Source organism: Ylistrum balloti, unplaced genomic scaffold (assembly GCF_031769215.1).
Source record: "Ylistrum balloti isolate Yb309-2 unplaced genomic scaffold, AGI_CSIRO_Ybal_v1 Utg370580, whole genome shotgun sequence".
In the NCBI taxonomy this organism is placed as follows: Eukaryota; Metazoa; Mollusca; class Bivalvia; order Pectinida; family Pectinidae; genus Ylistrum; species Ylistrum balloti.
In genome coordinates, this window is record NW_026782361.1 from 187,983 (window position 1) to 204,167 (window position 16,185).

At 35.6% G+C, this 16,185-nt stretch overlaps 1 protein-coding gene across 1 annotated transcript in view; it reads right to left on the bottom strand.

Moving 5' to 3' along the window:
* The window catches only part of LOC132556639 (sortilin-related receptor-like), a 47,522-nt gene that overhangs the window by 29,080 nt on the left and 2,257 nt on the right, over positions 1-16,185 (bottom strand). Inside the window, exons 4-16 of the mRNA XM_060221075.1 lie at positions 13,746-13,813; positions 13,280-13,454; positions 12,987-13,085; positions 12,243-12,412; positions 11,424-11,628; positions 5,642-5,827; positions 5,288-5,376; positions 3,631-3,806; positions 2,974-3,163; positions 2,073-2,210; positions 1,483-1,565; positions 835-1,016; positions 252-475 (exon numbers count right to left, since the gene is read on the bottom strand). Coding sequence (XP_060077058.1) covers positions 252-475; positions 835-1,016; positions 1,483-1,565; positions 2,073-2,210; positions 2,974-3,163; positions 3,631-3,806; positions 5,288-5,376; positions 5,642-5,827; positions 11,424-11,628; positions 12,243-12,412; positions 12,987-13,085; positions 13,280-13,454; positions 13,746-13,813 — 1,985 coding nt within the window. The remainder of the gene's footprint in view (positions 1-251; positions 476-834; positions 1,017-1,482; positions 1,566-2,072; positions 2,211-2,973; positions 3,164-3,630; positions 3,807-5,287; positions 5,377-5,641; positions 5,828-11,423; positions 11,629-12,242; positions 12,413-12,986; positions 13,086-13,279; positions 13,455-13,745; positions 13,814-16,185) is intronic.

The window sequence follows — 16,185 nt, forward strand, 5'->3', positions numbered from 1 at the left end:
CAGTTTTGGGCTAGTTCATCGATATTAAATTTTGCACATGTTTAAGCATCAGTGTCCATTTATATGTTTTCATTCGCTGTCAAAATGTTCATTTGGTTGTTAATATCATGCTATCATTATTGACTGCAAATAACGTGAAATCCTTTCCCCCTTAAATATCACCAATTACACAAAAGTGAAACTTACTCATGTAGGTTTCACATATGGGACACATCTATCTTACACATTCAGAGAAGAAATTCTTTACATACCCATGGTGAGGATCCAAGGCAAGGGCCCGTGGCTGGTCCAAGTCTGTTTTATTAAAAAGTGTGCGTCTGTAGAGGCCATTGCTTCTGGCTACTTCCAGTGTTCTATTGTGTGAATCTATCCAAAAGATGTTGCCTCCTGTCCAGTCAAATACAAGCGACTCGACAGAGGCCAAGCCTCGTGTGACAATATTCTCCACAGCACTTGAGCCGTTCAGACACATCCTCTGTAATCATAAGCCATCATTCCAACCAATATAATTGCAAGTCTATTCCACAGGATTTAATGTAGAAAAATGCTGTCACTCTGGCACGTTATGAGGTGTCAGTGTGGCATCTTAGGTCTCTATCCAGGGTATCTCTCATTTCATGAAGCCATTTCTGCTTAACATTACCTGCCTTATTCATTAGAAAAAATTCTTCTCTTTTATATCTTTAAACAATTACATTGTTTTTGCCAGTTTTGTCCAAATTACTTGCTCCTGGATCAAATTGAAGAGTTCTTTAATGAAAATGTTATCTGTCTTAAATCCGCTTAATAATAAAATTTGTATATACACCCATGTAAGAACAACCAAGTTCTTACCTTGATCATATTCTCAGCGCCATCGGCCCAGAAAAGGCAGTTGGCATGGTAATCAAAATCTACAGCAAACAGACTATGTTGTTGGGAGAAATCTCGCTGCACAAGGACTTCATCACGATTCTCTCCGAGTATGAATCGGTGAATTGTAAAGCGTGTCGAGTACAGGATAAACTCTGGGGTCTCTGTAATAGAATCGAAGACATCCTCAATACTCAACATTTGGATCACCTCTAAGTATTGGCTAAGGAGCATCTTAATCTAGGAAAACCTGTTTGTAGTCACTAAGTTAGCCACTTGCACTTTCAATGATAATATGTTTGTCCTAATATAAGCTAAATAAGCCATTGAATTCTTGCAAGGAAAAGTATCTTGAAAATGAGATAGTTTTAATAATCAGCCACTCCCTCAAATAAGTCATATTATTAGTTAACATTTGACATTGAAAAACCTATTCATAAGTGCAAGAGTTTTTAGGTTCTCTTCACTAATCTACACTAACAAGAGAGAAGAAGAGGTTTCCAAACAGTATATACTATATCAAGTTGTAAACTAAAATAGGACAAATTGATTTCACATATGAGCTGCTGTTGATTTGAGAGATTCAAGGGTAACCCCATTCTTATGGATGACCCAAAGCAGAGTACGAACCTTTGATGGGACAGGAGTACATCAGTGGCGAGAATCTGTGATCTAGTCCACCTTTACACATATCCCCAGAAACTTTACGGTATCTGTAAAATCAAATGTGAAAATATCATTTCTCCATGTTTAAGTCAAGGATTTACTCTAACTGTACATAAGATTTGTTCTACATAAAGATACCTATCATCTTGTGTTTTTTATATTATGTATAAGTGGACAGGCACAAACATCTACATTACTGTTCTGAGTAGACATACCTTCCCTCTAGTGTATTTATAATAGGTTCCAGGTGGACAGGGGTCAGGGATGGCATGTGAACGTCTATATCACTGTACTGAGTAGACATACCTACCCTCTAGTGTATTTATATTAGGTTCCAGGTGGACAGGGGTCAGAGATGGCACGAACGTCTATATTACTGTTCTGAGTAGACAAATGGGTTCCTGGTGGACAGGGGTCAGGAATGGCACAAACATCTATATCACTGTTCTGAGTAGATATACCTACCCTCTAGTGTATTTATAATAGGTTCCAGGTGAACAGGGGTCAGGAATGGCATGAACGTCTATATCACTGTACTTAGTAGATATACCTACCCTCTAGTGTATTTATAATAGGTTCCAGGAGGACAGGGGTCAGGGATGGCGTGAACATCTATATTACTGTCACGATCCTCGTCACAGGTACTTAACCCCATTACAAGTCCAGAGGCATTGAGTTTGAATCCAAAGTCACTGTAAAATAAAAAATAAGTCCAAGACTTCATGTAGTTAGTAATTCGAACAGTTCTGTCGATATAATGGACCTGGGCTTATTACCGGACTATAGAGGAGTTAGTCCACCAATATAAGTATTCAGTCCTTGTTTGAATTTTTCATTTTTCTGTCTCCTCCTTTTCCAACAAAATTAAAAATTCTTGTCAGTTCAGTTGTATGAATACGAGTTGATATATATCTTTTGACACTAAGTAGCAATGTACATGCTGAACATTTGACAACTGAACACAAGCACAGGTTATATAAGGGTAGTTATTATATACCCTTGATAATATTTTTGTTTGTTACTATACATTGAAGAAACGATGACATGACCCTGGTTGTCACTTTACCAATCTATCAATAAATTCTTGTTATTATCAACAGAGCACTGATAACATTTGGTGAGATAAAAGCTAGACACAATGAACATGTAGGAGGAGAACGTCATTATAAAGCTTATCACAGAAAAACACAGAGAGAGAAATGGCAGTGATATAAAAGTTGAGAACTTTGATAAAACAATTCTTGCTTCTGTCTCAAAAGGAGTAAGAGGCTGTGATTTCATAAGAGAACTTTGTACCTGTTTTTTCTTAATTTTCTTATTTGATTTATTACAAAGTTTTCATTTTTTTGAAGAAAAGAATGGAAATATCCCTTTGTATCCTGTCAACATAAAAACCAATGTTTCTATCTTCCCTAACCATGAATTAAAATTTCCTTCCAACCATTGATTACTTACCATTCAAAGTCCTCACGTTTACAGGTACAGTTGTTCTGAGTGACCTTGCGTTCATAATCAAGCCCATTGTAACAGAAGGCATGTGCGATTCTGCGCTGGTAGACAGTTTTTCGACCGAGGATACAGCCTGCAAACGGTGGGTTGTCAGGGAACGACCAGTCCTTGTAGTCTTCAGAACTACACGAACCACCTACAACACAGAATTATACATTATAACTGGTCTACAGAATATTTACTTAAGACACACGCAGGAATAATTCTAAGTGTAAATATCTGTAAGTCATAAATACCTCAGTGAACATTATAATGTGACCTTTGACCCTTCAACACTGACCAATGATAATCTTAATCCAAAGAGGTATAGAACTTCATGTAATAATATTATGGAATAAATATGAATCATGTCTATTGAGAGTTTCTCAAGATATTTTGTAAATTTTATTCAATTCTCAAAAAGAAAAAGTGAAAAAAGAAGTCCTGGAAACAAAAATTAGAGAAGACTTGTAAAGTAAGATGATTTTTTACAATGAAGTAAAATGTGCCAGTAATGGAAAACACCATTGGAATAGCATCGTTAAAGTTCATATTAAAGCCTTCCAGTATCTGAACCTCATTATTCTGTCTATCTTATGAACTGTGGAGTGATGAGAGACTTACTGAAGATAGACGTCAGGTTCACTTGGATGATCAGCCACTGGTGGTGACCAACATGAGAGCCGAACAGTGAAAAAACAGCAGTCTTTTCTCCAGGTTCTGTGAGGAGGCCGTATACTCGAATCTTCTCTGTGTGGAATGTGATGTTGTTCCACGTCTGACCTTCATTCCATGAATACCTAAACAAAAAGATGGCTGTCAGGCTATCAGCAAATAAATCATAGACAGTAAATCAGTCGCGAATACTACCATGTCATAAAGATAAATTATACTGAATTTTAACCTAGGATATTAACAGGACAAGTCTTGATATGTTAAAATAAATACAGAAAAAAAAATTGTAGCAAGAGGCCTATAGGCCTTTACAGTCATCTGACTATAAAGATCTTTATCTGAAAGGGGCCACATAGTCCTAAAATGAATAGCTCAACTACTCTACAGCTTACAAAACAAATATCATCAGTTCATAAATACATTATCTGCAGACTTTCATTATAGGTCAAGGTCAATTATTTGAATAAATTGATAGCCTTCATCCATTTATGTTAAAGAACCCATATCATCAGCCTGGACCTTATTATTATTCTTATTTGATCCCTATGACCTTGAAAGTGGACTAAGGTCAACCATATAATTTGTAGCCCTCTATCCCAGCATTCTACATGCACAGTATCAGTATCCAGGGCCTTTTGGTTATTGAAAATAAGTTTTTACAGATCTTGAACAAATTTGACCCCTGTGACATTGAAAGTGGGTCAAGGTCAATAATATGAACAAAAGTGATAGCCCTACATCCCAGCAGCTGCATGTACAGGCTTTATATCAGCACCAATGGCATTTCGGTTATTGAGGGGAAATTTTAAAATATATTTCAACACATTTGGCCCCTGTGACCCGTTTACACTCAGCGTACAGCGAACAATGGCAAAAGAAACACGATGGCTATAGGTCATCCTTACACTTTAGGTCAGATGACCTAAAAACACAGTGAGCAGGGGCCCACATCAATACACCCCTACCCAACATCTTTTCCTTTTGATCTACATCTATTTAGAAGTTAAAATATTGTGTATCAGTATCTGACCTTCAAACCCTGAAAGATGAACTTATCTGAGGCTGGGAATGAAACTATGGAATGAGTTGTTCTTTCTAGTATTAGTCTCAACACCAGGGATTTGTGTGGTGTATGTCGTCACCCTTGAGACTTGTCTGTTATCAATCTCACCACTAAGGACCTGTGTGATATCAGTTCCCACCCTTGGAAATTCTGTGGTAACAGTCCCACCCTCCAGACCTGTGTGGTTTTCAGACCCCACTAAAGGAACCTGTGTGGCAACATTTCCCACCCTAGTGACCGGTGTCAGTCACCACCCTCTGCACAAGTGTGTGGTCAGCACCCTTGGAAATTCTGTGGTATCAGTCCCCACCCTCTGCACCTGTGTGGTATCAGTCGCCACTATAAGGACCTGTGTGGTCACATTCCCCACCCTAGGGACCTGTGTAGTATCAATCCCCACTTCCAGGACCTCTGTGGTAACAGCCCCTACCCTCCAGACCCATGTGGTTTTCAGAACCCCCTATAGGGACCTGTGTGGTAACATTCCCCAACCTAGGGACCTGTGGTATCAGCCTCATCTCTCAGGACCTGTGTTATACTTACAGCAGAGCATCAGTAACACCAAACTGTGGTACCGCCACCAAGAGACCTCCATGGTCACCAATACTATAGAAATTGTGACCTTCCAGTACCTACAACATCAGACACTCTAATCAATAAACCGTATCATTCTCAGCTACAAAGTTGTTATGTATACGTTTCTTCTTGATCACTTGGATTGTTCATTACATATGTTATCCAATAAGCCCAGGAGGCCAAAAGGACACTTCTGAATGGAATGTGAAAATTACAGATCAATGAAATGTTTTAAGCTTATTACTAAGCATATACTTATTGTCTGATTAAACCAGAATAATGTATATTAGAGATTTATCATGCTTCTCTGTATAAACCTACCATGTGCCATGAGTACCCAGCATCACTGGACAGATAGACATCTGCATCAAGCTTCAGGTTCATTCCCAGGGTTCCTGTAGCTAACACAATCCCTGGGGCATTGGTGCGTGACAGGATCTGTATTGCCCGACTTAAGGGGAACAATCTGCTGTACTTCTGGGCAAGATGGAGTGAACAGTTGACTGCCTGTTAACATAGATGTTTGTGATTTCACACACAGATTTTGATGATCTAACACACATGTGATGTCATACACAGATTTTGATGATATAATACACATATGATTTCACACAGATTTTGATGATAAAACACACATATGATTTCATACACAGATTTTGATGATCTAATACACATATGATATCACATGAATTTTGATGATATAATACACATATGATTTCACACAGATTTTGATGATAAAACACACATATGATTTCATACACAGATTTTGATGATCTAATACACATATGATATCACATAAATTTTGATGACCTAATACACAAATATGTGAGGTCACTAACAGATCTTAATGCACAAATGCACAAATGCACAAATGCACAAATTTTCAAGATGTTATATGCAGGTTTTGATGATTCCATGCACTGAATTTGATGATATCATGTACAGCAGGTATGTACAATTTCATATTCATTTAGTTAGACAACTGAAGAATGATGCAAATTTCTATGAGCAAAGTCAACATTTTCACTGAAATATCTAACAACCGTATTCTCTAGATGCCCAGATTTAAATCTGCTAACAGCTTTTTACACATGACATTAAACTCCATTCAAATGCTATAAACAAAGCAACAGAACACTGCCTGGCTATTTAATCATCAACCATTTGTTAAAGTTAATTTGTGGGATCTAGTGCAGTTACATTTCCTGAGGAACAACCAGTCACAATAATTCAAGAGCTAACTTTTAACTTGGTTCTGTTCTAGTTGACTCGTGAGAAAAAACAAGATTGAATGAAAACCAACTAGGTAAGCAATTGTAATGTGACTTTTGATTTCTTTAGACACGTTTGTTTCACGTAAACTGAAATTTAAGTTTTTCTGGTTAGATCAGAATCACTGAAAATAATAATGATGCCATGCAGTCTGTTTTGATGACGTGCTACCTAAATTTTGATGATGCAATACACATGTTTTGATGATGTAGTACTCTGATCTTTATGATGTAATTCAAATATTAGCATTGATAAAGTGTACAACTCAGTGACAATGACATTCTCTTAAACTTATCACTGAAAGTCTGAATAAGAGTTAAGATGTACATGCATATCAGCAGTTTAACATACTGTGTAGTACTGAACAAGGATAACAGTTGACCCTGGTGAAACTAGTTCACAGGAGTAAGATTTGTTTACAAAACCAAATCCCTTTTTTCAACATTTTGCAAAAAATATGATAAATGCATCTATTATTCACTTAAGTTTATATATAATTAGAGGAACAAAAAGTACATTCTTGGAGATCTGAATTCACATTAGATATATTTGGTCTTTAATCAATTTTGCTTTATCTCTAAGATCACCAAAATAGCAAAGTTAAATACTTCCCCAAAATAACACTGACTACACAGTATGTTAGACTCCAACACAAATCATTATAAAGACTCTGGAGTTAATTCTTGTATTGCCAGCTGGAAATAAAGCACGTTCATCTTAAACACTAAATTTACAAGTCAGAGAAATTGTGCTTTCTTTTCAAATTCACACGACAGGTGATATAAGCAATAATTACATGAAATAAAAATACAACTAGAAATGTTTATAAGGAGCTCTATTAAGATGGATAATTGGTTATGCTGTACAAAACTTTATACTTATTTGATAGTTTTCAAAGGTTCTTGGCAGAGTATAGGTCAATAATTGTGACCTACATTTATCTATTTATGGTATGAATATAGGTCAATAATTGTGACCTACATTTATCTATTTATGGTATGAATATAGGTCAATAATTGTGACCTACATTTATCTATTTATGGTATATAGCATTCTGTAAATCCAATATATGTTTATGTGCTAGAAACCTAATATGAATTTGTGTAGAAGATAATGGGAGAACTTTCTGTGAAGTAGATCTTCCTGAAAGTTTCTATGTGAACTCAAACTCCCTATGAAATAATTTATATATATGTGCTAGAAACTGCATATGAAGTAGAACAGGAGATATCTCCAAACTTTAGGTTAGAAGGTCAGAGATCTAATGTTGTTACCCTCCAGTATTATCAATGAAGTACCAGCTTGAAACTATAAACAAAACTGAAATACGAAAATGATATAAGACTGCATTCTTAACAAAAACTTCACAGATAAAACTGAAGAAAATAGAACATCACCTATATAGATACACCAAAACATGCATTGTAGATGAACATCAAAACTGGCATTATGTTGTTTACCAACGGCATGTATACCACCATTCTAAACTAGTGTTCATCTATCAGTTATTGCAGGTTTCAAATGTAGACATTGACTTACTTCACATAATAAATCTAACTCCATTTATCTGGAAAACTTTTCTTTGTGACGTTATTAACCAAGAAAATCAAGTACTTTGTTATTAATAAGGAATGGGAATTCACCAAACGCTGAAACATGTCACATGCCAAATTTACTGAAATCCAGATTTTCATGTTTTTTTTACGCAACAATATTCACAGAAACATTCTGGTCCCTTTCTGATAAGCTAGGTACTTTCAAACATTGAATAACTAAAAAATAAGAGGATTTAAAAATTTTTGTCTACCACACAATAAAGAACAAAAACTGTGTAAAAATAAAATAAAAACATAAATGTCACCTTTCACTACATCAGCTTTCGAAGTTTGAGTTCAAGGTTACATTTTAAGGAAATTACAACTCTACTGACATGGTAAAGTCAGGTAAAATACTGTTAACAGGGTAAAGTCAGGTAAAATTACCAACAAAAGGAGAATGGGACAGTCACATGAATCACATGCAAATCTCCTAACCAAAACATGCTGATTATTTTGGCTAGTTTACCTTATGGAAGTCCTTAGTGATAAACATCTGGAAAGGAAAATACAGAGATGTATGCAGACACAGCTATGGTAGGGTAGTTATACACTTTTGGAAAGGAAATGGAAAAAATCTGAAATCGTAGGACACCATACAATGATTGGATAATATTTGGATAGGGTAAACCTTAGGTTACTATCAGTAGGTGGGAAGTTTAAATACATGACTTTTCAAATAAAAACAATAATTGTCTGTCTGTTAATAGCAGAACCCGTTTTTCACCTACATTTCAAACCATTAGAACACATCATGGGATTGCACATACTGAACTAAAGATTGGGATAAAAGTGTCACTACAACCATTCATGTAGTTACCTTTCACACTGCAGGAAGGAGGTTGTAAATTATCATCATAAAAAACTATATATTGCTAATCATAAACGATTAGCTGTGATTTCTGTGGTCTTTCATGTCAAGCTGTTGCACCTTGTTAGGACTACAAGTGACTGGTTTTTGGATAATGTATTACTAAATAGCAAGTGTTTGATAAGATATTTTGAGTCAAACTCTCCCTATCTAATACAACAAATAAGGAATTATAAACCTCATAGATATGCTCCATAAACATCGATGGAACAATTTCAGTAAACATTAATCTGTGGCTATAAATCTCAATCCACACTCATACTGCAATACCAATAACAACATCCCTTGACACGTTTTTTTTCAGGTTGACATAGTTTTTTTGTTGTGATATCCAATGTTATGAAGAACAAAATGAAACTTGTGATTATTTAGCAGTTCATTAACATAAAAATTATTCCAAAGATACTGAATAAATAAGGACATAGTCATCAAGATCCCCTGCCCATGTTCATTTGTAAAATGTATACATTTAAAGAGAGCTACATGGAAAACTGGAAAAGATATCAGCCAATCAGGTCAAAGCAGCCTCATTAAATATGTGTAGAATTTGCTGATAATAAAACTTGAACAAGGGATTAAGGTAACAAATCTACCAAGCAAGTCTCATCATAATTCATTCGTTCCGTAAAAAGCTAACATGCAGAAAGCATTCAGTTAGAGTGCTGAAAGATTTCAGCCAATCAGGTCAAAGCAGTCTAAAGATATTTATAGAATTTGCTGATAATCGAACCAGAACAAGGATTTATGGTAATAAGTCTACAAAGCAAGTTTCCTAAAAATTTTGTCATTCCTTCGTAAGATAATGTGCAGAACGATTTCCCATAGAGTGGTTAAAGAAATCAGTCAATCAGGTCACAGCAGCCTCATTAAATTGGTCCTTAATCAAACTTGAGCAAGGGATTAAGGTAACAAATGTACAACCCAAGTTTCATCAAAATCTGACTAGTCCTTCAAAAGATATCATGGGGAAAGCAGCTTCCTAGAGTGATTAAAGAAATCAGTCAATTAGGTCACAGCAGGCTCATTAAATATGAACAGAATTTGCCATTAATCAAACTTGGGCAAGGGATTAAGGTAACAAGTGTACAAACCAAGTTTCATCAAAATCCTACCAGTCTTTCAAATGATATCACGCAGAAAGCAGCATTTGAGAGTAATTAAAAAAATTAGCCAATCAGTTCACTGCAGCCTCAAGAGATATGTGTGGAATTTGCCATTAATCAAACTTGGGCAGGAGATAACAACTATATTTTTTCAATATTCCAAACAGGTCATTTTTTTTCACAGATAGGTAGTTTCCTGTCTGCTAGAACTTTTTTTAAAACACCAAGTTTTGATTCGGGGCGATGTCAGCTCTGATAGTTGGAACTCTGACTTATTTTCACAGCATAATTTCCTATAATTCAAACAGGTTCAACAATATTTATCTAACTTTGTTTGGACTGACCAAAGGTTTATTGTACATACAGAAATCAGTAAGTAAGAAAGGAGTCCAGGTCTCAAAAAATACCATGAAGATTAATTTGAACCTACGGTACCTGAACGTAATCACTTAAATGGTGACATTTTAACCCTCTCTCACTGGTTTAGCGCAGTAGATATTCCAATTCTACCACAAATACCAACTGTGGGACTCTCCCTCAGTCATTTTTTACCTCGTGCTGAATTTTTGTCTTATCATTCAAGAAAAGGGCAGAACTTTCCTTATGTACAATTTTGATAAAGATAATAATGCAGGGATAAAAATATCTCAAGCTTAAATATATTACCATATTCCTGTAAAAGGTTTTTAGATCTAAACTATGAAATTACACAAAATGAGATTAAGAAATATATCAAGTTTCTTATTCTTTTTGTTTTTGGCTGTTTTAGTAGGATAAAAAGACATTTTTTATTGTTGAAATTTCCAAAATCACACACTTTCCTTCATCTTGCATTCAGCTTAAATCAAATTGATTGATAGCAGAGAATGTCTTGTATTAGTCAGCAAACTGGCCAGATTGCCATAAAATTTTGATCTAATTTTGTTAAATATTCTTCATGTCCGTTTATGTAAGGGTATTAACTTTAACATCATAGTCTTTAGCCAATATTATTCTGTTTCTTTTTCAGTCAGTGCTTTCCAATATTAACAGTATAAATCATTTTCCTGTACTCAGAAGCACTTGGGAATACAAACAGCCAACCAGGTCAGAATCTCATCTGTACCAGCCAATCCAGCTGGGATTTAATCTGTATCAGCCTACCTGGACGGCATTTAATCTGTACCAGCCTACCCAATCAGCATTTAATCTGTGCCAGCCCACTGGCCGGTATTTAATCCGTACCTCAGCCTGGTCAGTATTAACCAGCATACAGTATTTACCTGTGTACAGTTCGTAGGTCTACCACTGCGGTCCATGGCCGGAGCCTTGACCAGCTGCCACTGCCCACCCTTGTCAAATGTAATGAGTGTACGTTGTGTCTCCTCACTCAGGTCTGTGCTGACATTCATAATCTGAGAGGCAACGTATACACCTCGAATACCCTCAATCTTAGCCAGGTCAGCGAACGCTTCATCAGCAAAGTACCTATAAACAGGTCAAATAATTTTCTCTAGAAACGACAACAAAACAAACAGGAAAATGCTTGACAGCAAACAAACTGCACTTGAACCATCACAAATGCTTATTAGCTTTTTAAATCTTTTCATTATTTTGTCTGCAAATTTTCAGCCATGGTTCGTTTTCAAAGAATTTTCTCAGCAAGAAAAATCTTCCTCTCTCAACATGAGTTATGTGGCATTTGTAGATAGATAAGCCATTTATAATATATGAATGAAACAATTTTTAATTTCATTTTCATCTTTCACCTCTCTACAATGACATTTCAATAAGTGTACCCTAAACAAGATCACAATCTTTCAAATACATGGTTAAGGTTATATGCTACAGCATATGTTACATGTACTAGTGAGAGTTATACCCCTTTAAGTAACAAACATCTATGAATTATGGGAGTATCTCAACTGAAAGAGCTCTTGAATCCCATTCAAATGTATCACCAATGAATCTTTTAAAGTCCATATTATCATGTGTGATTTCTAAATGTGTGGAGATCTCCTGGAATGAACACCACTCTATTTCTGAAGTCATTTCTCACAAAAAACAACATCAATTAGTCAGAACTGTAAATCCTTAATTACCTTAACCAAGTGTCCTTATTGGCTCCCTTCGGGTTATAATATACAATGTTCTCAAGGTTGAGTGAGAATTTTTTGCCTTCCACATCAGAAAGGTACAAGTGGGTGGAGTTATTGTCATGATTTACACACAGAAACACCATGTCCTCGGAAGCATCTGCGACATAATAGTCCTGAAAACACAAGGTGACATCTTAGTCATCAGGGTATACAATAACAGCAGTATATTCCTTGGATACTTAACAGGGTTGCCATGATAATATTAGAATTGGTCATATTTGCTTTTGTGTCGGTGTGTGGTTGGTGGTTTCCTTGGAGTGACTGACCATCAGGCTGGATGCCTGCCACACGGGTTACCCATAGCAAGTGCTTAGAAATGTCTTATAAGGTGTTATGATAAGCCTTTCAAATAATATGTTTTATCAACCTTATGCGAATGTACTGTTATTATCATTTTATAAGTACACTGTGCACCATATCATGAGATTATGACCTCAAGACATTTACTGGTCTGTCCAGTAATCAAAGCTTCTTTCCTTTTAACAATGCTAAATCTCATAATAATTCTTCTGAAAAATAAGTGTTTTATATTTTACTAGATTTACAGTCTAAAAAAGGCTGTTTCACCTCATTTAAAAAGTATTCCTATTCTGAAATTTAAAAAAAATGACCATTTTAATAATTGAATATTTTTTCAAATTTATACAGGCACATGCCGTGGTAAAAAAACAGATAACTATTGCCTACCTTGTGAACTCCTCGGTGAGAAAACTGGGCATTGTAGAATGGACCTCGTTTGTATGACACCCACAGTTGAAGTGTTTCCGACGGACCGCCAAGGAGGTGCTGAAACAAATAATAACAAAACTTCAATACTTCATACTAATCCATCCTTTCTTTATCAACCTTTATATAAGTCCTTATTTTAAATATATCAATGAAATAAATACTTCTTTTATTTTAAAAATTAAATTAGAAAACTTGCATCAAACATATTTTTTCAACTTGTCAAGCATCCCTAGTGTGAAATGTTAACTCACCACTTTTTTGGTGACAAACATGTAGGCACCCTTGATCTCAAAGTCCTCCACGTCGGTCATGAGTGTGGTGATATCGTGAGCAAAATAATCAGAGCTTCGTAATAGGGTACTTTTACCACCATTCTCTATGCGTTCCACATATGTGTCGTTAGGCTGATCATAAGGTTCCTCTCCCCTGAAATGGCACGATCGTAATACATGTAAACTGATAACAAACACACAGTTTTAGCCTGCCTCATATTGTACAAAAGATACACAAGTGAAAGCAACTTTCATTACAAATTTAGAACTAGATATAGTAGAGTCAAATAATTACTTATACTGCATCATACAGCCATTTTATACTTCTAAAACTCATGGATGATGTTAAGGGACGAGGAAACTAGAACAAGAAGTTGGTCTGAATCTGAGTTCGGATATCAGCACAGTTTCATACAGATCCAGGTGTTCTACATTAATTACTTACATGAAGAAAGATTTCACTGTTCCCTGCATCAGCGACCAACTCTGCCCAAAATCAAAGGATTTGTAGACCTGTTCACATAGAAAATCAGGTTTACCCATACAGACAAAAAATTGTTTTCTTCTACACACAAAAATCAAGTTTACCTGTAAACATAGAAAATCAGGTTAACATGCATACAGAGGATCACTTTTACCTGTCACAATGAAAATCCCTTTTACCTGTACACACAGAAAATCACTTTTACCCGTACACAACAAAAATCTGGTTTACCTGTACACACAGAAAATCAGGTTTACCTGTACACACAGAAACCACTTTTACCTGTACACAACAAAAATCAGGTTTACCTGTACATACAGAAAATCATATTTACATGTACACACAGGAAATCACTTTTACCTGTACACAGAGAAAAACAGGTTTACCTGTACACACAGAAAAACAGGTTTACCTGTACACACAGAAAATCACTTTTACCTGTACACAACAAAAATCAGGTTTACCTGTACACAAAGAAAAACAGGTTTACCTGTACACACAGAAAAACAGGTTTACCTGTACACACAGAAAAACAGGTTTACCTGTACACAGAGAAAAACAGGTTTACCTGTACACACAGAAAATCAAGCTTAACTTGAGCTATAAACACTTAATTTTAGGCCATACATGCCATGTCCCTATTAACTAGTACACTGGAACTTCTCCAAACCAATCATGCATTTGGTTATGAATATCTGTCCAGTTTAGAGAGGATTCGAAATGTAGAATTGAAGCAAGTTGACCAGTCCGTACTCGGATACAATCAAACCGCTTCTGTTCTGTATATTACATTAACCATTCCGTTCCCTGTCAGCATTTACACTGCACATGCCCAATCTAATACAACTGATACAACAGGTGATGATTTCATAGTCCACTGATCGGAACTCAGGTCTTGATCATTCAGTAAATGCCAGTTTTCAGAAGTGATTTTCAGTATATTTCATTCATTTAGGATGCAAAATAGGTTTGGTATTGTGTTGAGAGGGATCTTTATTGGGAAGGGTTTTATTACTATGATGAAGAGGATATCATTCACTACACAGCCATTTCATTTGGTTTCTAGAGAGGATCAAATTTGAGGTTGATTGGTTTGTAAAAATTGCACTTTACTAGATATAATTTGTAATTTACTCCTGAAAATTTGAGACTCCATGAAACTCCAAAATAGATCACTTCTATCTTTGGTTTGTTTCCTGCCTGTGACTTCTAAAAAAATTATCAATGAAACTTCCAGTCGTGGGATTGTTATCTAATGGAAATAGCTCTCAATTTCAAAAATTGAAAAATAAAAAAAAAACAATTCCATTGATGAGACAAATAAACTTGAAAGTTATCCTCTTTCCACTGATGAGACGAACTTGAAAGTTTTTGAAAGTTTTACGGTACATGTGACTTAACACTGATTAACCAATAAAAGTGGTAAAACTATTTTGTTAGAGGGCATCCACGTTTTATTACTTAGCATAAAAAAGGTCATTCATTGAATGACCTGATATACTAGTTCCCTTTACTGACATATAGTGTATTTAGCAATTAAGATTATAAAACAGCCCTTGACCTCACAGACTTTGTTCACTCAACGACTCTGTAAATGTTTGTTCAGGGGAGAATTTAAGTGTTAAGTAAAGAGATCTGGGATCATTAGTTCATATCCTGGTTAGTTTAACATTACATTAAGATATAAATATCTAGTTCAAAAGTATATCATCAATGTTCAGATGTCTACAAAACAATAAGTTTTAAGGGAAAGAAAGATTAACAAGAGGCCCACAGGACCTGTACCAATCACCTGGCTTAGTTTACATCAATTGATTAATTCAAAATAAAGGAAATATATTTTTAGAAATGGTGTATTTCTCCAATTAGGCCCCATACCTTCTCCCAGAGGAGGTTAGATGCACTGTTTGTAAAAACTAAGTTCTCTTCACCTAAGGATACTTCATATCAAATCTGGACAAAATTCAATCCTTCCAACAAAGGAGTTTTGAATATTTGCTCTATTTACCCTATTGAGCCCCGTCACCTAGGCCTCTGGGGGATGAGAACCAATATTCATACAACCTTAATTCCCCTTCCCCTAAGGTTGCTTCTGACCAAATTGGGTCAAAATCTGTCAAGTTGTTCATGACTGGTGGCAATTTCTAATAAGAAGTTGACAGACGCGTTGGATGCAGCACCATATATATATACATATTTATTCTGGTATTTGTACCAATTTACTTTGACTTGTATATATTTTTTAATTACATACCCAGAGCTCCAGATAGGATGCGTGATTGCGTGTTTCATGCATAATTAATGGGCAAAAAAAAATAAATAAATGCAGAGCAAATTCAATTCATGTATATGCGTCGATTCCAGACCAGTGGTCCGCAATCATAGTTTTTGTTTCATATTT